General features: G+C 41.2%; 1 protein-coding gene across 2 annotated transcripts in view; it reads right to left on the bottom strand.

Moving 5' to 3' along the window:
* sobpa (sine oculis binding protein homolog a) overlaps positions 1-25,692 on the bottom strand; it is a 47,110-nt gene that overhangs the window by 5,416 nt on the left and 16,002 nt on the right. Inside the window, exons 3-8 of one of the 2 annotated variants that reach the window (XM_079692980.1) lie at positions 24,724-24,844; positions 23,581-23,790; positions 19,049-19,200; positions 17,464-17,487; positions 9,030-9,125; positions 2,370-4,416 (exon numbers count right to left, since the gene is read on the bottom strand). In XM_079692980.1, the coding sequence (XP_079549106.1) occupies positions 2,371-4,416; positions 9,030-9,125; positions 17,464-17,487; positions 19,049-19,200; positions 23,581-23,790; positions 24,724-24,844 (2,649 nt within the window). In that variant the 3' untranslated portion in view covers position 2,370. The remainder of the gene's footprint in view (positions 1-2,369; positions 4,417-9,029; positions 9,126-17,463; positions 17,488-19,048; positions 19,201-23,580; positions 23,791-24,723; positions 24,845-25,692) is intronic. The other variant, XM_079692981.1, reaches the window with a different exon arrangement.

Here is a 25,692-nt window from a genome sequence, read left to right as displayed (position 1 = left end):
GGTTTTTCTTAAGTCGGTGCATGTGTCCAAGCACATTGCTCTTGAATGCAATTTTGTTGAATTAAAAACTTGAGGAGTGTATCATAACATGTGTACTGTATTGAATAAGACCCTTGACATGATAGATGTGCTAATCCCATACTGAAGTTCATATAAGCAACACAAAGAAAAAATAAAATATAATTTTTCTATAAAATGGGAATAACACTCTCACACAGCTAAACTGCAATTGCGATTATGTTTCAAGGGAAACACGCAAAACTACTTGTTTTTCTTTACACGATAAAACAACTTGGTTAGGTTTAGTATAACAACACATTTTGGCTTCAAATTAGTCTGTTTGATATATCATTTTTAAGAGGCCCTATTATGCTTTTTTGGGTTTTCCCTTTCCTATAGTGTGTTATATAGGTTTTGGTTGGCAAAAGCTAAAATCCTAAATTCTCTCCAGAGGGAGTTTCTCTCCAACACAATCCCACCACTGCCTAAATTGCCTCCATCTCATTTGTTTACTTCCGTAACATAACTATGTAACACTCACACTTCTCTTGGCTAGCCTTCCAAAAATGTTTACGTGATGGGCTAAGGGGCGGGACATCTCTGAGCAGTTGACCAATCACAACAGAGCCAGCTAACCAATCAGAGCAGACTGGGCTCTGGTTTCAGACAGAGGGTGAAAAGAGGTGCTGCAGCACAGGCAGTATGAGAAAAATAAAGAGCTTTTTGAACATTACAGCATGGAGACATTTCACAGTAGAGGCACAAAATATAAATATGAACCTGAACATTAGCATAATAAGTCCTCTTTAAGTACAGACGTAAATTAAAATAAGTAAACTTGGACTTAGGATTTACTGGGGGACACAAACATGGTCCTTTTGTGGGAGGGTCCTCTGTTTTATCAATCCACCCATGCTCTGCAGACTTTGATAAGAAATGTATTTCTGATGTGTCAAATACACATTGGTGAAAAAATGTGTTTCTTTTTAAACGTAAATGACAATGAGGAGACCAGACTCACGAGGAACACCAAACTTACATTTCAAGTTAATTGGGAGAAAAGAGCATGTGCAATAACAACACACAATCAGTTAAAAAGTGGAAAATGCAAATATTCAGAAGGGCTTCCTAATGTTCTGTTGATTCTCTACAGAGCGTGCAATCAGTATCAGCTTGAGGGCACTTTGGGGCAAATAAAGAATTGAATATTCAGTGCTCCTCTGGTGCCATACATTTGACATAGTGTTTTAGATCATTCATAAAAAATGCCATATATGGCAGAAGAGTGAATAAGGTGAGATAGAGCATATCTTTTTGCATTCGTTAATATCACTTATCAAATGTTGTGTATCTTCAGTTACCTGAAGGTCATGTTACATTTTGCTCAGCTGCTGGTTTGGTTTTAGCAGTACTTACTTACTGTGCATGGAGCTTGATTTCCGTCTTTTGTCGTTATTAATTACTCTAATTCAGAGCGCTCGCCTAGTGTTACCATAACTTCAATTGCTCTTGAATACAATCTCATTTAATTACCAACTCGAGGAGTGCATCATTAAATATTGAATTAATGTGTTGAATAAATCCTGTTTCATGATAGACTTCCTTATATTCTGAGGCTCATAATAATAATAATAATAATAAATTAATAACTTAAATGTATATTGCGCCTTTCAGGGGACCCGGGTCGCTTTACAGAAAAAACAGGAGTAAAACTCTGCCAGTAAAAGTAAAGCGACAAATAAAATGGGAGCACCTCTTTTCACCCTCTGTCTCAAACCACAGCCCAGTCTGTTCTGATTGGTTTGCTTGCCGATTAAGTACAATGTGTTGGAGCGCTAGCTAATAGAAGCGCAAATGATACGTAGTGATGTCACTATGTTCTGGAAGTAAACAAAGGAGTCCAATGGAGGCGTTTCAGGCAGGGGGGAGTTCGTGGGAGAGAAATGCAACTTTAGGATTTTAGCCTTTGCAGACCATTTTCATGCATAAAAACCTATATAACACACTACAGGAGAGGGAAAACCCAAACAAACATAATAGGGCTTATTTAATTTCTAAAAGTGTATTTATTATTGCATATGTAATATTTCGATTTAGTGTCGGCTTCTAGTCATGTTTTCTACTGGACCTTGATCCTTTTATTCCCTGCAATGTAAGTGATATTGAACTACATCAGATGGTAAGATTTTGGAACTAAATGAGATCATTTTCTTCAACGACACACGCTGGGGAGACATTTGAAACAACACATTGTCTGATTATTTAAAGGGTACCCTACTGTGAATTCCAAAATGTCAATGAATATTTTTTGATAACAGACTGCACAATTACACAAGACTGCTTGTGGAAGCACAGTGGAGTGAACCCACCTCATTTGTTTTGATTGCGGATTCGCAGACACCTCCTCTTTATCGGCGGCTCCGGCTCGGGGCTCCCGTCCACTGATAAAGGGGCACTGATGGAGCAGGACAGGATGGCCGTCTTGTCAGCGCCGGGCTTTGGCACAGGCTGGATGACCACACAGCCTCCGGTGGACAGCAGCGGCAGGGAGTAGGCATGCTCACCCTCCTCTGCGTTGGAGTCAGGATCCGGCTTACCCTCCACCGTGTCCGCCATCTCGTCTTGCAATGAGCCCCGCTTCCCCGGCTCCCAATCTCCAACTCCAACCGAGCAATTGTTCTCTTTTAGTGCCTCATGCTCTAGGTCACCGTTGGCTGGCTGTGCCTCCCCTTCTCCTGCAACACTGTCTCGCTCAGGGTAAGACTTGAAGGCAGGAGGGAGAAGCGGAAGCCACCCCGAACCATTGACTATGACATTACACAGGGCAGCAGGGTTAGTTTGGAGGTGGGGCGGGGTTTGGGATTGGGGTTGGGTCCGTGCTGTGCTTGGCAAGGATGGTGGGGTATGGTTAGAGATACAGGGATTTAGCTGGCTCACTGATGGGTCATCATGGCAAGAAGGGCTGCTATAGCTGGAGGGAGGACCTGATGATTCCAGTGTGTTTGGTTGTGTGGCCCCTTCTAGCTCCATAGCACTGAGGAAGCCCTGTGAGAGGGCCCCTTCTCCCCCGTCATAACTCCCCTTCCCTTCCCAACTCAGCCCAGCAGCTGGTGGAGATCTTGAATCAGTCTCTGCCTCTACTTTGACCTGGACCCCTGGTAGCATCCTCTGAATGACCTGCTGTTGGTAAGTCCTCTGGCCCACAGTTAGATCAATCACCCCGTCCATGGGTCCGGGGCAGCTGGTTGGACACAGGTTGCCCGAATTGTCCTCTGCCTTCACAGTCAAGTCCACCATCCCTGTCCTGCTCCTCTCTGAGTGTGCAGGAGAGAGACGCTCTAGAACTGATGGCTCTACTTTCTGCTCCCCTCTGTGCCCTCCAGAGGAACCTGGAGAGTGGGGTCCCGAAGCTGAAAATTCGGATGACTCTGGAGCACTGCGGAAGGGGCCACTCCTCTCCGGCTTGTCCCAAGAAGCCTGAGGGTTGTAGGGAATAGGGATTGGAATAGGGATTGGGACTGGTAAGGGTACAATGACAGGGTAGGGGATCAACAGAGTTGCCGGGGGTACTAATGGGGACAAAGATGGCATGCCATAGTTCATCATTGGGGGCATAGGAATGCGTCCATTGGGCATCATATTGACTGGGGGAAAATGGGGGAGGCCTGGCATGGAGAAACCGGGGTAGGGTGGCATCATACCAGGGTTGGGGTTAGATGAGGGGTAAACATGTGGAGACATCTGAGGCCTGTGCATGGGGCTCGATGCTGGACCCATGGTCCTCGGAGGTGGACCAATACCAGGGATCATAGGGTTTGACAGGGGGCTATGGGGCCCACCTGGGTGGGCAGAGGGCCGAAGATATGGTGAACGCATCTGCTGCATCATTTGATGCTCCATGAACAGGGGCAGGGGCATGGGTCCTCGTGGTGTCATCACCATTGGAGGGCTACCAGGAGGAACCCCGACAGGGGGGTGCAAAGTGGGAACAGGCGGAGGGTGGAGCGTGGGGCTCTCGTGGAGTCTGGGTGTGGGGATCTTGGACGAGGACGACGGGGAGTAGACAGCTGCAGAGTCTGAGGGGGAGGTGGCAGAAGAAGTGGAAGGGGCCATTGCAGAGGTTGTTGATGGCCCCCCTGGCGAGGGAGCTTTACGCCGGAGGTCCGTTAACGGCGTTCCCCAAGATTCAGGAGTGAGCAGCTGTACCCCCCCGCCGCACTCCATCTTACCCTCACCTCCTCCCCCATGTCCTGGGTTACAGAACCCTCCCGGCAGCGCAGCCTGGGTCTCCTTGTAGAAAATGTCCATCTTATATTGGTTCAGGCATTTGGCACTGCAGAACTGCAGCCTCCGCTCACCAGCACCAAAGTCCAGGTACTCCTTAGTGTGGCGGATATGTTTGCACCAGTCACACACCTGTAGCAGAAAACACACACAGGACACACACTGCATCAGCACCTGTCTCTCTGCAAACAAAATACAATTTAATCTCCTCTGAATTACAATGGTAAGCAAATGCTTAGCCTCCAAACCATCTGTAGATTACAAAAATATAAAATACTTTTAAACAAAACTAATGCTGTTTCAAAATACTTAGAATTTACAGTATGTCAAGAGCAAACACTTGTGGGTGTGTGTTTGTACATTTCTGGAAAATGTTCCTTACAGAGAGCTAAATGTGCAAAATACCATTCTGCTGCTAAGTGGTATTAAAGTGACTTTGTGTTTATCTTCCTGTCTTAACAAGGAATTCCCATTTACGCCTTATGTTGGCAATAAAAGCACTTCCAGTCTCATTTAACCACAACCCAAGCCCAACAAGACATAAAGGCATTTCAAAAAGTGAAAAGTCTGTAAGTGTATGGTATTATGTTGTTGGTGAGCAATGTAACAATCTTTTAAATCAAGTATAGTCTCAAAAAACCAGAATGCAATGCAACCATCTTTTTGTAATCTCGTCATACATGTACTTAGAAGCTGTGTTAGAAAATGCACATGATAATTTGTTTACTTGCATAAAAAACAAGTCTGGACAACAGTAACAATACCTAACACCTAACAATATAACATTATGCAACACAATATCACAATGTATTCCTCAACAAATGAAACTGTCTTTTTTTACACTTCTAACTTTTTCTGCATCTACATTCCTGACAATTGTGTGATTAAAAGCTTATGAATGCCTTAATTTTCACTGCTCATCCAGCATAAAAGTAACTGGTTATTCTTGGAAAATGTTACTGTACGTTATACTAATAAAGTTCTGTAGTAGCATGTTATTTCTTAAACTATACCCAATAAGTCACATTCATGATTTCAAAACAGGATCATAAATTCAGTATCAAACTAGGTCTCTCATCTTACCTTGTGATTTAAGGCAGAATCTCTTCTGTATGCAGAGAGCAAACAAGAGGAGGCTAAATTGAAAAGATGTCTTTCTGGTAGTGGCAAAGATCCCAAAACATCCGGCTGCACTGTTTCATCACTGTTATACACCTTTGCATTACAAAAAATGCACATTTTCCCTCGGGAGGCAAATGAATGTGACCCTGGTAGAGTAGATAAGAGTGGGCGAGCCCCGAACACGGCGTTACTCGTCAGGCCACACACAGCTCACTCTGTCAGCTCTAGGAGGAGTGGCAGGTCCTCGCCGGAGATAATTAAGGCATTAATCAGTTGTCAGACCCCTCAACGACATCCATCTATCACACGGACTCTTAAGCCCCCCTGCTGAATCTTAATAAGTTGCAACCGGAAGGTGGATGAACTCCTTTTTTGCACACTGCATAGCAACATTGGTTAATTTGGCAGGATCCTGTCTGGCAGCAGCTGAAAGACAGTGGACTCACATGCGCTGTTCGGGCAGATGCACTGTAACACTGGCCAGGATTTCAAAGGCATACATAGCATGCTGTCCTGCAGCTGTTACGCATGTAAAACATCAGGTTCCTTGCATATATTATGTGTTAAAAATCTGATTGTCGGCTGGATTTAATCAGCTCTAAAAGTTAGTAAAAAGAGTGCTGCATTTGTTATAAGCCATTATGCAGTGTCACTCAGGACGGGTAACTTGCACAAATGCAATAGAATCTGACAGATGAAGGGAGCTCAGGGCAAGCAGCTGGAGAACATAAGGAATCAAAGACACATCAGAGACTGGACTACATAGCAACTGCTCAAACAGCATGCTCCAGCATCTCTTCTACACGTTTTAACTGCCCATTTAGTACTGGCTAATTCAATGAGCCATGACTGAGTAAAAGTCAAAAAGGGGCTCTCGCAAGTTGAGTTTGGCCCAGGATATTTTCAATAATAAATGTGCTGAAATCTTTCCCCGACTCAGAATGACAGATGGAGAGCACTTAACGACTTTCCGCACCGCAAGTGAAATTTCACTGCGCATTACGCTAATGGAGTTTTGCTTTCGCTCATGCGCTCTCTCCATCCACCAGCACACAGATGTTTGCAGTCGAATGTAATTACGGTCATTTATTTTGATCGTGGCCAACGAAGCGGCATCGACGTTGCAGTTTAACCGGTTGCATTACAGCAATTATCGTGCTTGCAAACAAGTGCAACCACCAATCGTTTTTCTTCCTCTTCTCAAAGGGCCAGTGACGACGCCGGTGACATTTAAGTTAATGCAACAGCTAGTTTTATTGTGGGTTTAAATAAACAATTAAGGTAAGATGATGATCTGAGACATTTTAGGGGTTAATGGATTGGATGAAAGAGTCTTAAATTGAATGAGCAGGTTCTAGACCAACAGGTTGCAGATGAGGATGAAAAAAGTTTCCGGCACTGAAGATGTGCAGATGTTAAAGAGATTACAGAAGATGTGGACGATTTAGATAATGAAGAGGAAGAAGAGGAGGCGGTTGCTGAGGGTTAAGAGGCTGGAGGGTTTCAGGCGGCGCAGAGATTGTAAGGTTTCCCCAAGAGTGCCTGAAGTGGTTTTATATGTAGAATGAAGAGGTTTAAGCAGCAGAAGTGCATAAAGGGAAAGGCTTGTATATCCCCCCTCCCTATTAAGGTTGATATGTGATTCTTTTGACCCTTCTCAGATTGCTGCTATAATCACATAACACAGGGATTAAACCCCAGGAAAATGAAGCAGGTGCTTTGAGTGAGCCAGTCGCTTCTTTTTCAGTCAAATTGTCTCACACTCCAAAGAATCTGTGGCAAAGTATCCACTCTTGACAATTCTAGTCCGTCAATGATGGCAAATGGTAACACAGGGCTTGTGGATTGAGTCCAAACAAAACTAGATTATGTAGCGAGAGGCTGCCATCTTAAAGCACCTGGTCCATTGGAAAAAAAACTGAATAAAGCTTCCACTTACACAAGAAAATTAAAGTTTGGCAGAGCTTAACAGACCATCTGCAACATGTGGACTTACTATGATTAGCCAAGATATCAGTTTGCATTGTCCTCATTTATTGGAATATCTATCATGGTGGTTATAATTACCTGGCTTACAAAAAGGGGAAACATATCTGGTTTTCCAGTGTTTTTTTTTTTTAATTGGCTACACTACCTGATGTCTTCATTAAAACCTGAGTTGAGCATGAAAAGTTTAAACTGCAGATAAAAGCCAAAGAAGAATAAAGCTGCACTCCGTGTTAGGCCGTTCTTATCACAGGCAGCCATCACCATCGGTCATTATAGATGTGACATACAAAAGCCATTCTCACTCTGCCAAGTCAAGTTCTGTCGCGCTATATTTAAACAGCACACACTCACGCACGCAACGTGAGAAAAATATCTCCCCTGTAAGAAAGATAAAACAGACAGTGGATTGTGTTTGAATGTCACTGCAGCCGACTGAGACTAAATATTTCTGTTAGCGTGTGGCTGCCGTGTACATGTTTGCTTTTACATGTGGGACATCTTTACCCAAAGCAAACGTTTGACATTTTGGGAAATATGGACATTCCTTTTCTTCTAGATCCGGTCGGTAGATGAGAAAATCAATAGCACTCTAAATATCTATATATGAGGCTACGGCCTATGTTAGTTTGTTTTTAGCATATTAGCATTGAGACTGAAAAGAGTTAGCCTGTCCAGATATGATCAAATCTGCTTACAAGCGCCTGTAAAGCTCACTTGCTGTTTGTCTGGCAATCAGAATCAGTTAGTTACATTTATTTGTCCGGTACCATACAGAAAAAACAACAAAACAAGGATATAAGCTACTTTAGATTTTGCGACTAGATTATTTATTTCTAAAGTCGCTGGCTTGCTGTTTCCCGCCATTTTCAGTCTTTGTTTAGTCAAGCTAACCTACTGCTGTCTGAAGCTTAATATTCAATTTACGTTTAGGTTACATATCCAGTACAAGCGCTATTTATCTTCTAATCTGACTTTGAGCAACAGGAAATAATCGCAATTCCTAAAATGTCTTTGGGTCTTTTTCTGTAGATCTTGACACTATTTGTCAGATGTGATAACCCCCATTATTTTCAGAGTCTGAAACCGGAAAACACAAAACAATGCTAAAACATAAAAGTCTATTATATATACTAATCAAGAATCATCCCTGGGATATACATTTGAAGCACATGTTAGTGGTATAATATTCCATTGAATTTCCGTTGTGATGAAGGGTTCACCAACTTTTCTTTTTTTCTGCAATCTATGTAAAATATTACATTGCTCAAAAATACCTAAATAAATTGCATATCAATTAATTAAGATTCCTTGTATGATAACTACTAACTCCCAACACAAGTCACTGAATACAATGTATAATGAAAATGAGCAAAACAAATGATTACATATGAAAAAAGTTCAACTTAAATGTGTGCAAACTTTGTGTAAAACATGAGTTGTGTACTGTGTGTTAATTCTTGGTCTGACTTGAATCTGATGGTCTACTTTTACAGATGTGCCTAAGATCTATTAACATGTCAGGAAGAAATTAGTTGAAACTGATACACTTTTAACAAAGAACAACATCAAAACATATTTGTGCAGTAGCCATCAAGCTTAAACTCTATCTGGTGTTAAATGTTTATGGTCCTTACAAGCACATCGCTGTTTGTCTTGAAGACAAGCCTGGGCGTGTCCTGAGTAAAGCTGTGCTGGGGTAATTTCCCACCGAGGCCATCGTCGTCTCTTGCCTGGGGGGGAAGAAATAATGGCTGCTTTTTACGAATGGACAAAATAAACAGGTGAACAGAGGCAACAAGGAAACTCAGAAATGGAAAACAACAGTGAGAAAGATGAACAGAAATGGTGACTTTAAAATGGTTGAGCAGTCATTGGTTTGTGGTCAAACCAATCAACAGGGTTCTCTGAAACAAAAATGTGTGTGCGTGTGCGTGTGCGTGTGTGTGTGTGTGTGTGTGTGTGTGTGTGTGTGTGTGTGTGTGTGTGTGTGTGTGTGTGTGTGTGTGTGTGTGTATGTGTATGTGTACATGCATGTGCAGGTTGAGGAGTGTGCAAGACATTTACTTTTTACATTCAAATTGCTGCCTACTTTCAAAGCGGTGTGTGTTCATTGAAACAGATTTATTTCAGATAAAAATGGAAAATTAAACACATATAAAATAAAAAATAAAAACTTAGTGATCACGCTAAGTGAACTACTCTTCAGTAATGCTTGTTTACGTGTCTTGTATTTCCCCCAAAAACTCAATTGGACGTTAGATCCATATTTAAATGTCCTGCAAACCAACAGTTACACTTTTCTAAGATAATATGTGATTTTTTTCTCACAAGTGGAATACGTCGTTCGTGTGAGACATTTCCAATATATCATATTCGGATAACAGTTCAGAGGCTCCCTCCAACTCTGTGCTTCTAATAAATACCATAGACTGTATGTAAAGGTAAATATGGTCTAAAAGCCATGAATGAGTGTGAGATTGTACTGAAGTGTAGTTGTTTACATCCAGCTTTACCTTCTGTTACATGTCAAAATGTATTTGAAAAAGGTAGAAAAGAGCAAAGTTAAAGTTAAACATACTTCTCCTCGTCATACACTTCCATCATAATGTTCTACACCCTTTAAACCCTTTTAAACTTCTAACATTTGAATAAGCACTCTACAAAATGACAATGTGTCTGACTCAGTTGAATAGTCAGTACCTATCTGGTTGGTTTGGATGAATGTAACATTGTTGTAAAAGAATAACACACTGTGGTTGACTTGAATTGCCAAATGGGGAGTATTTAGTGGGAGTGGGAGAGAAACTCCCTCTGGAGGGAACCTTGGAATTGCAGCCTTTGCAGACCATTTACATGCACACAAACCCATATAACACACTACAGGAAAGGGAAACCCCCCAAAAGCATAATAGGGCCTCTTTAATACATTTTTGTTTAAATAAAAGTTGTAGCTCAACTAAGATAATGTTTAATTTGCTTAAACAGTAGGTGTTGCTGGTTTAATTGTCCATGTTCTCATAATAGAATACTAAACTCTAAACATTCAAACAATCTGAAAAGGAGCCACCTTCTCCTGCGCTGTGAGACATTCATTACGCACAGTGTGAAAACTGTTATGCCAGGTGTGAGCAAGGAAGTTATTGGAGAAGCTTTGTCTGGCTCTACGCCAAATCACTCCATTGTGTTCCATTGAATGAAATACACTTACACATAACAAATACCTCAGTGTGAGGTGATTGGTTCATACTTGATGGCCACGGGGCACTGAGGAACAGCTATTAGAAATTAACATCAATTTGACATGTTCATCGTGCTGTTTGCAGCCCAGAGCTGACACTTCATACTGAGCTCATGCCACTGACAGGTGAGTCTCTTTGAGTCTTTCTTTCTTATAATATTCACTATCAATTGCTCGCTGCAACCTTTCACTTGTAATTTGCCCTCAAGCTCTGTTCAATTCTCGATACCACCAAAAGACGATATAGTCTACATTTCTTTGTCCAACGACTGATTAAGTTAGCCTCTGCTTCCATCTGCTTCCATCTGCTTCCCTCTGCTTCCCTCACTTCCAGCTAGGGTGTCCCATTCCAAGCATGGCATAAATCAAATGTGGAGATTCACACATGAACATCACTGACATTTAAAATTGAACAGGTTTTTTTTTTACTTTGTCACAAAAAAGGCAGAACATTACCAAAGATTATGAAGTCATGTTATCTAGAAGCTGTCTAAATGAACAATTGGTTTAGGCTGACCTATTTCAGCTATTGTCTTTCACCCTCACACACACAAGCACATACACACCATGTCTCCTCAGTTTGAGCACTCAAAGACAGGTAAACGCACATGAACATACATGAATCTGGGCATGGATTTGCGGACACACAAAGATGCACCATTGTGCTATTATTCTGTCTCCAGTTTGTGCTCTGACCCTCTGGCCCTGTGCCAGTTCATTTGCATATTGTACTAATGAGGTGTTGGCACTGTGAACAAGGCGTGAGGCACACAGGGAGCCACACACAGATAAAGGAGATGGCAAAGACCGACCGACAGACCGACCGACCGACCGACAGACCGACAGACCGACCGACCGACCGACCGACAGACAGACAGACAGACAGACAGACAGACACAGACAGACACAGACAGACAGGCAGACAGACAGACAGACAGGAAATTCTCGATTTGGCCATAACATTTCCTCTGAGATTCCTTATATGAACGTCAGAGAGGGGCACCGTCCGGAGTCCGCCTCACTCCCCTCCGGCGGCTCCTCCGTCCTGAGGGGACGTCACACCAGCTGCCACCGCTCCAGCTTCCATCTGGGCACGGATACATGTCCAGGTGTGTGTGCCCATCACCTGCCAAAAGAGTTGCTTTTCCCAAAGAAAGATGCTCATAGGCAGGCTTTCAAAATCCAAAGACAAACACAGCTGAGCTCAGCCCAGATCCTGAAACCAAGGTGCAGACCTGGCACTACGTGTATGACAGGCGAGAAAACAACAACCTTACTAAAAAGGACAAATGTGTCTCTACTTCCCATGTCTAAAAGCCATTACAAAATCTATTTGATTTTGGTTAAAGAAACAGTTACAATGCACTGCGTAGATGTTCACACATGCACAGGAAGATTACTAAGGCATGATCTATGAGTTGTTTGCACAGAAAAAACTGTGCTGTACTACGATAAATATATGTATGACTTTTTCTTTGTAAAACTGGTCAAATCAGACTACTAAATATGTTTTTGGTGTAGCAAAGTTTTTTTTTAATAGAAACCACAATGAAATATCGTCATCTTGGCATACTTTAGATTGCAAAGAGAATGTTAAGTCATTTGAGGCGGCTCTCAATCAAAACGAACAAAAGACGGAGTTTGGTTGTAGCTCCGTCATTCGGTCAGTTTCTCTCAGTTAGAGTTTATTCAATGTTTATGGTTCAGGAGGGTTTAATCAGTAGATGTCTCCCCTCCAAAAAAAACAGATTCATTAAACTGCTCAAGACACTGATTCAATTAGATTCACTTTAAAAGTGGTTGTTTCTGCGTTTTCTGCAGGTCAATGACTAACATTTGATCACTTTGTTTCTCTGATCACTTTAGATCCAGATGCTGGATGACTAAATCCTTCAAGTGGCTTAAACTTTTAGGGGTTGTCTTTCCTGAAGTGTGTTATATAGGTTTTTGTGCATGTAAATGGTCTGCAAAGGCTACAATCCCTGTGTTCCCTCCAGAAGGAGTTTCTCTCCCAAAACTGGCAACCACTGAAGCACGTACAAAGGGGATATGAATGTATACAGGCGGCCAAATGAAAATGATCTGGGTTGGAAAATGGGCGAAAGCATTTGAGATAATGTAAATATACAACCCATTCATCATTTTCTTTAGAATTTAAAATCCAGAAATGTTACATATTCTATTATAAAAATGAAAACACACCTGCAAATTCAAATACGAGATGTAAGTTTTTACTGCACTTGTTGCCTTATTCTAGTTTATGACACCTATACGTTTAAGAAAAGACAAAGGAATGTGTTCATGTGCTTGGCTCCACTTTAACAATATCTACGCCTAGTTATCCGGGGGAACTTTCTGTCTTTATTTGCGCCGGATGGCTGGCAGCTATGAGATAATCACCTTCCTCTCTGTGCCCTGAAGCTGTGTCAGGCAGGCCTCAAGGCTGCTTCACCTGAGCGGCAATATGCAGACACATTTCTTCACACACAAACACACACAATTTTCCGCGAGCACATTCACACAAATACACAGTTACATACACATGCTCAGAGTCTTCTCTCTTATCCATTTTGCGTGCGTGCCCTCCTTGGGAGATGCAAAGTCAATTGTGGAGCCTTCAGGAGCAGGGAGGCAACCACGGGGCTGTGTGTGGAGGAGGTGAGTGTGTGTTTGTGTGTGTGTGGAAGAGGTGATGTGACATTTCTGGGCTGACATGAAGCGGCACTCTGCCCCCTCGCGCCTGGAGGGAGCTCCCGGGGAAAGACACTGATGGAGGTCTGGGGTCTCCTGGGGGGAATTTCACGGTGTGAACAAAAAGCCCTGCGCTGCGGCAAAAAACTACACAAGCTAGCTGCTTTATGCTCTGCTGAACCTTGTGGAAGCAGTGGAGTGTATATTTTCATGACGTAGAAAGATATAAGGATGATATCTAAAATATTAACGGATTTTGGGATGTTTTTAAATCAAGAAAATGTGATAAATCACCCTGCAGATGACACATGATGAGGCACTGTTAACTCCATCAGTATTCAGAACCAGTTCCTCCTTTAGCCGCTTTTCAACCACAACATGCCAGCCTACAATCAACCAGTTTTTTTTCTCCTGAGGTTTTCAAGCCCAAAAACTCCTGAACGCAAACCAAACCGCAGAGAAAAGCAGATTGTCGGAGCTATTGCAACAGAAACAGGCAACATTTCATCACTTTTCTGTCACAGCAACAGCAGCATTTAAAATCCGACCCTAAATGATATGTGAACGTCCCTGCGGAGTATGAGGCCGTAGCAAAGCATCCTCGCTCTAACCTACACCCTTTTTTTTTTGCCGCTGAGCGTCACACTCACAGAGGGTAATTCATCACCGCTAATTGCCTAACTTAATCTTGGCACTGTGTCCAATGAGCAAGCATGTTTATCGGTGTATGTGTGGGCGTCAGGTAGCGGGAGAAACCGTACGTCTGCGTGTCAGTTGAACAGCTTCTGCCAACAGCTGAAAAGCAAAACTCCACCCTACATTTAATTCCTTTAATCCGCAAAAATGTCAAATATCGCGCTGTTGTACGTGTCAATTCTCACTTAAAATATCACTGTTGGTGTCATTCCAACTCAAACTGGGATTTGCAATGGATACAAACCTGCAAAATAAGTTGAATCGCATTGCAAAAACTTGCAAAAGAGTGATGTGTCGGTATCGATAGTACACAGTCAATAAGTAAATAAAAGTGAGCAGGCAGAGCGCTGTGACAGACGGAATAATTATGTAGTATGAGCAGCGTGGAAGCAGCACCTTCCATACAAACTAATCCAAGAGCTTAAGGCTTACAGTAAACACGCACATAAGTGATTATCCTCGTTAAACTATCAATCATCTTTCGCCACACACAAACACACTCGCTATAATAAAGAGTTATGCAGCAGGGATGTGAGAAAGTAGCAACCAGAGTCACCCTAGGAGGGGATTGGCTTTCATGGATGAGGCAGCTGAAGATATTTCATGCAACTTAATGCCAGAGCCGCCCCCCTCCACCTCTTCCCCCACGTCTCTTCTCCACAGCACACACAGACATGAGATACTTCTCTTCAGCCATGACAATATTTTTTTTTTACAGTTGGAAAAAAAGACAGAAAGCCTGCAGGCCGTGTTGTTGTGGCCAACCTTGTGGGTGCATGAGAAAAGAAACATGTGGGTATCACTTACACAAATGGCCCGCATGAATGTGCCCGAGCCAGACAAAATATAGAATCTGAGCCTCTGTGGCAGCGCAGGCCTTTCCTGTGTTTGTAATGTTTGAGCATTCTGCTGATGACGGGTGAAGGAAACATCCAACATGGCAGACTGGCTTCTAACAGGAATGCGTGTTAATGAAATGACTCCTTTATGTGTGGGTGATGTCCTCTGAATCTGTGCTAAAACATTGATTGTGTTAACTGTAGTTGCCCTTTTCTGTACTGCTGATGTGTAGATCAAGTAATGGTCCATGAATGAAACTCATAGGCTGTTCTAGGGGTGGGCAAGCAGGGGGGTTATTTTTTGATAATGTAATTTAATACAATGGTAACTTACTCATTTTTTGACTTCATACTGAAGTAAAATGTGACCAGCAAAATTGGTCTAGAACCACCTCTAAAAACGTAAAGCTGTCACAGGACACATTTATCAATACCATTAAATAAGACTGCATTAATGTCTCAATTTTTAGGGCAAAAGGTTCAAATCAATAAGGTCCATTTCCAGCCTAATGTTTAAAACCGCAATTTAATCTCTTAATCTGACACTGGAATAACTGAAAAATGAAAAATACTCACTTACCTTGAAATTTGAGTTAACAGATCATATATAACTAGGGCTCAAAAATGATCAAAGCCTGTTTCCACAATTTTGAGATTATTTTCAATAATTATGAAAATTAATTTAATAATTTACTTTTAGCATTATAAAATATGTATGTTTTCTATGGCAGAAATGGGCTTCCATACAATATGAACAAAGTGGGTTTAAAGTGCCATGACTGATTATATGATAATTTATGAAAATGAAACACGAAGAACCAGCATATCTTTTGTATTTTTGGACTAACTTTTTAGCTGGAACACCATCAAAAATAGTGTGATGGCATGCTATCTATCGAACCTCATAAGGAACAATTTCCTCTACTACAGATATGATCTAACCGGTCTCTTTGAAATTCAGACTTTTATTCAACTATAAATTGCACAAAGAGCTGTCTCCGCAGTGAGAGGACATCCTTTGAAAGGACTGTCTGAGGCTGATTAAGGGGAGAGCCACTTGAAAGAGCGTTGTTGCATCTTTAAACCTTAGACAGTGTATTCCCTTCAGTAGTTTTATTACCAACAGACAGGAGTATCAGCAGTAAGCTAACTAATGTACTGTGGTGGATGTTGGCAGAACCACAATGTATTATTTCCACCTCCATATATTATTTTAAGGTGAAGTGTACGCTTAGTTAGGAAATATTTTCAAAAGAAATATTTAGTTGTGTCCATACAGTGAGACAGCTGAACTGTCTGTGATTCCAAGATGAAGTGAGGAACGGTTATTTACCAAAGGTGATTATCAGAGCACTTTACATTTACAAGTCATCTCTCACCTATTCACAACCCATTCATTCAGAGGTAAGGGGCTACCACCTATTTAAGTAAGCTAACATTCACACATCGTTTGCCACCCACCAGGATCAACTTGGGTTAAGTAGCATGCCCAAGGATACATCGACGTGTTGACTGCAGCGCCCGGGATCTAACCCACAAACTGCCGATGGAAAAACGACAGCACTATCTCACCGCATAACCTCTCAGAACTAACTCACTTTAAAACACTAAAGTAACACAAAAGGACAAACAAACTGACTGATCGAGTCAGCGGTAGACCAGCAACTCCCATGTTCTTTGAGGTATAATTAGTGTTTTTGTCAATGGAGTCTTGCGGCTTTGAAGGAAGCACAGATAATGACTTCAGTTTCCTGTTGGAAATGGCTGTCTGGCAGCAAGGTAAGGCGCTGAAAATATTTTTGATATAGCAAACTGGTATTTTTCTTTTTTTAGATGGGTCTTTCTCTCTAGTGTCTTTAATACGTTTTACTGTTGGCCCCAATTCACAGCAGTTTATTTCTTAGCTGCTTGCTGATACTTATGTTTGTTTTTACAACATTTGGGCCTGCTGACCATTACTGACTGTAGATAATACACTTAGTATGGGTAAGCACCTCATATAAACCCACTTTAAAAAATCTAAATCTCCTTTTAACAACCTCCGTGATATAGGTAGATCTCAGATTGATATGGAGCTGCCTTGTCAACTTTGTTGCGTGTCAAGTAGCATAGACTTTTTTTTCAGACCTTCTCTGAAGCTCAGAAAGAAAAAGTGTAATTCAAAAGCAGCGTTTTGATCCGATATGAAGCTCTAATAGCTCCTGCAACTGTCACACGTTCTCCCGTGAGGTTTCCACATGTCAGACTCTTCTTGTCATCACCACGACAAGACAGATCATTTGTCATCACTTCAACATTTAGTGCAATGAAAACTACAGACTTTTCTATCAAAGTAAATGGGCTAACATGTTAAGGTAGAAAATGGAAAACACATAGTATGAGCGACAATACAGTAGACGCAAGGCTCAGCTTGAATCTCATGCTTTGGGGAAAAGTGTCAAAAAAGAAAAAAAAATAGGATTTTACTAACTGAAATGAACAAATAAACTCTAAGTGCACCCCTACTTATTCCTGCTCCAGTGCAGTGCTTAAAAAGTGATTATGTTTAGATGAATAACTGACTTGAGGACAGACAAGCAGGAGAGTAAAACACGTCATACTCACAGCGTAATTCCTTATATATCCCAGCTTTGGTACAAGAAAGAAAGGAGATTGTTTAACTACAGTCATTGGGCGGGAAAATGAGAACACAATAACAGCTTTAAATGTTCCCTTTTGCTTGTTACACACCATGGCACACCAAGCCATTTAGCAGTCATCGGCCCGAAAGTGTTTTTGTTGTAAAATCCGTGGTTCATTCTCAGTGGTTTCTTGGTATTTATTATGTATCATGCATTTTGTATTCAAGCCAAATCTGAAATAGTAATGACAGGGTTTTTAAGTTAAAATGACCTTTTGAAGTGTTGCCTCGGAATTAAGGAGGCAATTTTCTCTTGCTCTAATAAAGTGCCCACACATTTTTGTAGGCCAACCTGAAGTTAGCATCGCCCTGGTTCTCCTAACTAGAGGCCAATGGGATTTTCCATCAGATTTGTGAGTATTGCAGAAAATGAGCTATGTGTCAAACCAAGTTTTATGACACTTTACTGTATATTTTTTGTTCAGATTTCATAATCATATATATGATTTTTGAATGGGTAAATGCATTTATCTAAAGTAGAAAGTTATAATTTGACTATAAACAAAATACATTGCAGTCACATGTCGCTTCTGTTCGACGTAATGTATGGCAGTCTCTCTTGTTAACAAGGCTTTTTTTTTTACACGTAAAAGCTTCAAAATTCACACTTTTTTTCCCGCTTGTGTTAACCATACTATAGTAGTATAGTAATAGACATTTTATTTAAATGTTTTATATTTAAAATAAATGTGCAGTTTTGTGTTTGTAAATACTGTTAGCATCTCAGCTAGTACAACCATAGCATCGCGTTAGCTAACCGTCAGGCGTACATTTTCATTAGAGGGGGGAAGCACTTGTCTGTTGCTCTTCATTTGAAAATAATACGTACAATTGTTCCTCTCCCTCACAAAAAGATTACAATTAATATAGAAGTTATAACAAAGTAGTTCTGACACCAAGTTTGCAAAGTCAAATAAAGAGTGTTACTGGCTGGTAGAATGCATGTGTTATGTTATTGTGTTCAGTACGACCATGAGTAACCTACAACAACCCGTCATATTTCAGACCCAAATTATTTTAGCTAACCAACTTCACACTGACTTCAACTTAATTTGTGTATAAACTGTGTATAAAACGTTTAGCTCAATCGGGGTGCAGTGCATCTGTAAAGAATGCTTTACATTACTGTTTGCTTAGTGTTGTGAAATGTAGCTTTACTACCAGACGTGATGCTAAGCTATGCTAAATAACTCCCGCCTTAAGCTGCCTACTTGACACACAATGGTATCTATCTTTTCATTAAAGTCGGGAAAGTAAAGCTAGTTAGTGTACTTCCCAAACTGTCAAACTATTCCTTTATCATCATGTCCGATTCATGCTTTTCTCAACCATCGTTAACTACAATTATATGTGGAGGTATTTCATGTTTGCCGTGTGAGTGATTGGATCCATTCGGGACTCAGTGATGATGACCACATGTACTTGCCAGGAGATTTGTGACATACTATCTGCAAAGCCTATAAGAGAAGTTGTGAGTGTTCAAGTACTGGTTAAAGGAAGGAAATGTACCTTGTTTCTCTTGAAATAGGCTCTACGGCAGGCAGCAAAGCACTTCTCGCTGCAGAAACTCTTCAGCTCACTCCCCATGCTCAGAGAGTAGCGCTTGACGCCTACCTTCTGGCACCAGGCGCACAGGATCTGCATGTTGGATGCATCTTCATCTAGAAACAAACAAACAATGGTAAAAGTGAGGATAGATATTTTATTTGTATTTACTCCAAACATTCTCTTGCACTTTTTTATCGGTTTTATTATGTCCTATATATATATATATATATATATATATATATGTATTCATGTTGCACTGTTGTAGGAGCCTGTGACTTAAGTTTTTCATTGCCATATCTATACTGTAGCTAATGTGCACGTGACAATAAAGCCTTGAATCTCTTGAATATGGCCTTATGTTAAGCATTCCTTTTTGCTTTAAGTGCAAGTCCATTGCAGATAATGTCCACAGGTATGCAACAACTGAATGTATTAAACACAAGGACGGCAGGGCTTGTTTAATCTGCTTAAGCCACAAAAATACTGTGGGATTCATGAGCTGGGGAATTTGGAAGATGCCTTTTTGTGGCTCTTCTATGGCGGCAATAAAGTTGAAGTGGACACAATGAAGAACTTGGGTGACGCTAAAGATCAGCAGGTCTAGTCTGCGATGTGTGTTCTGAGTGGGTGTGATTTATTAATTATCAACGATGAGGGCACTTCGAGAGTAGAGAAAACGAAAAAAACGAGGGGGGCTGTGTATACAAGTATACTGAAAATATTTTTTTAATAGTAGTGTGTGGTATTAGTGGGTGTGTATTTGTATGGGGATTTTTACAGCAGAGCCCTGGCAGTTAAAGTAGACTGCAATATATTATCAATAAAAAGAATAAAATATTTGTTATTCAGTTTATAAACAGTATGCAAGTCAGTACATTTATTTCTCAGATATTGGTGGTTTGCCCGAGTTCATGACCTGTGTGGAAGTGTGCCCTCAAAGAAGGCGTTCTAAATTTGATTTAAAGGTCAAAAACATCTCCTCTGACTTTAGATTTATGGTTAGCCCTGACACATTTCTGAATAAATCTTTAGTTGACCTCAACACATCTCTCGTTTCAACGGAATTCATTTGGTGCATAAAAAAAGTTTTTGGTAGAACAACACAAAATAATCTATTGAAAGCTGAAGTAATGGCTTGAAACCTAGTTCCCCGTTTGATTTAGAGGCCAGTGCAGTGCTGCTGTGTGGTCAGTGTGGGCAACAAATTATTAATTATTATATTAAACAGAGCCTCAGTGACAGTGAAATGCCTCCTCTGTGGTAAACTGTGACTGCCGGTGATGAACTGCGGGCTTTTAGTGCCGTCGCTGTTGCAATAAGAGAGATCCTCCGAGATTCCCTCCAGTATTTCCCAATTATCACATTATGACTACGCGAGTGTGAGGGCGAAGAAACGCAGGCCCATTAGTCTTTCCCCCCCGCTCACCTCCTTATCGCACGCTGGCCAGGATTTTCACCTCTTGTTGAGCTTAACGGATCTGCGGGGCCATCAGATTTTAAGTAAAGACTAACTCACAATTAGGGGAATAACTCCCAGAGGCCCTAAAGATAGCACCGTAGACCTAACATGCATATTTTATGTCTTTCCTCTCCTTCCTATAGTCTCCCTGCCTTTTGGTATGTATCTGGATTGCTTCCTGAAAAACCTCCAGGGCTGACAGGGTGGGTGGATCGGGGTTTCTAAATTTCTCAAAATATGTCGGTACCACGGCATGATGAACAGGATCGAAGGCCAACATCAAATCACAACATCCTCCATATTATCTCAACATTTTCATGCAAAGCGACATCTTGAGGTGGAGTTGTTTTTCGTCTTCCCACGACCTGGCATCTCGTAACAAGCTCAAAAACACTCACATCTGCATGAGCGGGGGGAAAGCCGGCAGTAATTATGCAGCCTCCGTGCTAAATGCCACCATCAACTGCGTACCTGCACCTCAAAAGGTCCTTTGTCGGATGCGGGGCACATGAATAATTCAGCATATGTCTGAGGGTGGAGAGGGGGGGTGAGTTGAAGGGGGCGGTGGCCGGGTGGCGAGTTGGTGCTGGGCTTTAAGTGGGACCGCACCATCTGCTTCCCCGCCTGGGCAGGGCCAGCGGGGACTCCTCTTGGGCGATGCCAAGGCGGTCGCTCCCTCCGCCGGGGCGTAGCAGCCTCCTGTGCCGCAGCAGACGCAGGGGATAATGAAGCCCTCTGTCTGGCCCAGGAACGAGGACGTTTCCTCAGAGAGTTGACGGGGTTATATTGACACTTGGGCAGGTGGAGGAAAACAAGGTGTACAGCAGGTAGCTAGCTCATTAGTCACCAGTCCCTGCCTGGTTTGGAGGCTCTCAAGACGTCGCGCAGACAGCAAGTTGATGCATAAACATTCAGCTTTCTGCTAAGTGCTGAAGAATCAGCAAGTGGAAAACAGCTGTGGGTGAGATATTTGCCAGTTCTTTGTATTCTGACCGGAGAAATTATTGTGGGTGCTTTGTGGTTGGGCTGAAATTAAACCTTGATCTTTTTAGAAGTGTTAAATATAGCAATTTCAAAGCATTTTTTATGTTTTTTTCATGTTGGGCGACAGGTACAAACGCGCTTCAACAGCCCAAAACACTTCCATTAGGAGACAGGCGCTGCACTTTTACAAACGATGCAATAGCACCCATATACAGGGGTTTGGTCCCTGAGTGGCAGACCAAGGTACGAATCCGGCTCGGGATATGCCGCATGTCATCCCCTCTGACCACTACAATACAGACATCCGAAAAAGGATGCGTATAAAAAAACACACATTTTCCAAAACCCATGCACCAACTTTACAACACAGCATTTAGAAAACATTCACCAACATGCGCAGCGTTTACTAAGTGCTGCATAAACGAAAATATGCAAACACAAAACGCTGCAAATAAAAAAACGATGCAAGAAGCTTAAAACCGAATGGCAACAGGGACAATAAAAAAGTGACAAAATACTTTCGGGGATTATAAAGTTGCCAGACAATCACTGGAAGCAAGGGTGTAACTTTGGTTTGAGAAGTGGGGGTAAACAAAACAGGGGGTCCTCTGCAAGGAAACATTGTTCTTGATTTAATTCCATTTCCTGCCTTTCTAGAAATATATATTAGGGACTATGATGTTAACTAATCCAAGAACAATGTGTAGAGTATATCATGAGTGTGCAAACTTATCTATTCATGAACCTGTTTTATTTGTTACTACCTCACATCCTATAGGGGGCCCGGGGGTATGCACCCCCGGTAAGATTTTTTTCTTTAAATTGAAGTTAAAGGCATCAATCTAGTGCACAATTTAAGAGATTTATGGATACAGCTCTCAACACTCATATGAAACAGAACTGTATATATTTCAATACTCCAAAAACCATTAGAATATGCTCACAACCAATAACACATCATTGATATACTCCTCTCTCCTATCTTTATCTTACCTAGTCTGCATTCTTTCTTTTTATTTATGCATATTTTTCTAATCACTTCCCTTTCAAACTGTGTTTTTAATTTTTTACTGACATTGGAATTATTTTTTTACTTATTTTGAACAACTATATTAAATAGATGGAAGTATTTGTTTAGAACAAACCGTTTGAGACCCACTGAGATAACTTAGACTAAAGTTTACAATATAATCACTCAGCAAGTCCTTTACCTCCCTGAGCTGATGTTATCTCAGCCTCTCAGTCCGACAGGAGAGGACTCTCCCTCTCCTTATTGTTGAAACAGCTTCTAATCTCCGTTAGCTCCGAGCTAGCACCAGATGCTAACAACAACCCCCGTAACTCTCTCTGTCTCTCTCTCTGTCTCTCTCTCACAAACAAACTGCGTTACTGCCACACACACACAGACGCTCCTCCGTGACGATGACCACTTGCGTAAAAAAAAGAAGAAAAAAACACATTTGAAAAGTGGGGGGAACACGAACGGGATTTTGAAAAGTGGGGGGGACATGTACCCCCTGTCCCCAGTGGAAATTACGCCCATGACTGGAAGCACACCTAAATTGTAAAGGTTTATTTTAACAATGTGATTGCATAATTCCTTCTGATATTATTGCAGATCTGCTGTAAGCTAGCAAGCTAACGTAGCTAAACTTGTCAATTTCTAATATTCTGACAAAACACTTACAACTATGAAATAGACTTACTCTGCCAACAGACACTTTATAATTCCAAAATATCAACAAGCGTCCCAACTGTGTCCCGTTACAGTTTTGAGCTTTTTGCAGCAATTTTTTTATTTGCAGCATTTTGTGTTGGCAGTGTTGTTGTGAAGTTGGTAAATATGTTTCTTCATTTGTCATTTGTTTTGGCAGATGTATGTTTTTATATTTGCATACATTTTAAAAGTGAAGCGCGTTAATTCTAATGGAAGTGTTTATGGCCGGTGGAGCTCGTTTACCCTTGTCGACCAAGGTTGTTTTTAGTTGACAAGGAGTTATATGTACTACTTCTCAACCTCAATATCTTTCCAAGTGTCAGTACTCCTTACCTGAGGGGGGCTTGATCAGTGGCGGGGGGATCATGGGGACAATGATGGGCATGTTGCCATGTTCCTTGGTGCCGGGCATGGAGGTGGAGGGGGTGGTGGAGGGCTCTGTGACTCCGTTCCTGGAGCCTGGCAGACAGTGGGAGCTGTTGGCTCCATCCGGAGAGCCTTCACCGCTCTCTGTTGAGGCTGGGATTTTTGGCAACAAGTTTTCTAGACAGGGGGAAATTGAGCAAAATAACATAGCATCACTGAACAACTGATGAGATGCTGTGCAATAATCCGTAAATTGTGGAATAATGTAAAAGCCTAGTATGGCTTTATTTGACATAAAGGGTCATTTTGGTACACATAGTTGAGGCACAAGTGATAAAGCATGTTAGAAAAAATGTATTTTGAAAGCCCTACAGAAACATTGTGGGGAAAAAAAGCAACAATGAAGGTTAAAGACTAACTCGTTAATTGACAGTGTCACTCATTTGGACAAGAAGGTCAAATACAGACGTTTCCTTAAACTTGGGTTGATTAGGGCTGTTAACGCATTAACGCTCAAGATTATTCTGTCAACCTTAACACGTTGAAATTAATAACATTACTAAGTTTGACCACAACTGCTTCCAGTAGTCCCAGTGTGGATGTTTACCTCGTATAGCATGGAAGTGAAAAGGCAAAGAAAGTGGTGGGACTGTTTGAGTGTATGTCACTGATTGGAGCTCAAAATAAAGTTATCTGTTGGCTTAGATTTGTCAGGTGGACAACTGAGTGCTAATGTCGCTCTGTGTCTCCTGGGAGAGTAGCAACAGTTAACTGACTGCTAACAAGTGCACCATATCAACTTTATGAGATGACAGTATGTCAATGTTGTGTTTGCATTTTCATTGGTTTATAGAAAAGATGACATCATCATTTTCCAACTGAGCCCTGCCCACTTCAGTGCAATGAGGATACATATTAAGTGTTGTAACCTTAAATGTGACCTTTACAGTCCTTCTTACTATGCATTTCACAAAGTAAAAAGCTGTCATAATTACATTTGTAAGGACCTTTAACAAAATAACAAAGACGTTTCATATTCTCATTACGTAACAGATTTTCACGACCCATTAACAAGCACTTATTTCAATGTCTTTCATGATCTTTCCATACCTTTGAGGACAGAGATGTGCTGTGGCGTCTCTCCCATCTCCAGATTGTCAGAGTCTCGCAGCTCCACCTTGTCGTAGCCGTACCAGCCCAGCAGCTCGTTCATGGTGTTCTCTGCAAAGCTCTGCAACACAAACACGAACCACTCAGACTAGCTTAGTTACAGAGGCAAACTTCTTCACAGTTGAATGAAGTAGAACGATAATGCAGGTTACTTGTAAAAGGAAGTGCAACGATCTGTTACTTTGTTGCATTTGCTGTTCACATTTCTTCAACTGATCATGCAGAGATATTGCAAACTCAAAACAAATGTTGAATAGAATATCACAATGTAGGTTTTTCTCAAGGTATTATTCATAAGTAGGTAAGACTACCTAATTGGGATTAACTCTGACTAAATGCTGCAGAGCCAAACTAATGGTCTTTATTGTAAATTGAAATAGGAGGAAGTAAACAGAGTGTAATAAAGACTGGTCACAGAAAAAAAAGCAGCTTATCACATACTGTAAGAGTCAAATAGAAACCAATTGAATTTGAAAAAGCACTTCATCTAATATGGCAGAGGGGTTTAATGTTTAATGTTTATTTATGGAATACGTTATCTTCATAGTTCTCATTGTGCCTTAACCCACTAGAAAAGCCAACTAAGTTATGGGTTTTAAGCCTTTATTTGTTTTATTCTTATCTAATTTCACATTATATGATACATTTTCAAATGTACAGGTTTTTACGAAAGCAATTTATTTTCATTATTGTTTTTTATGTATAAAGCATAGTATGTTGTGCCGTTAGAAGGGCCTGGGTATTAAGATTTACTTACCAAAGAAATCACACGGCAGCTATTGTGCATATGAGAATATCATTATGCAGAATTAGATTATGGTTTATGCCTTCCTTTGTTGTTTTCAAATAATTTTCTAATTCTATTGTTCTTGGCACAGCCCTGTTCTTGCCATTTGCTGTCTATTTTAA

The sequence above is a fragment of the Notothenia rossii genome (genome assembly GCF_949606895.1).
Source record: "Notothenia rossii genome assembly, chromosome: 7".
NCBI lineage: Eukaryota > Metazoa > Chordata > Actinopteri > Perciformes > Nototheniidae > Notothenia > Notothenia rossii.
This window is presented reverse-complemented; position numbering and strand designations above follow the sequence as displayed.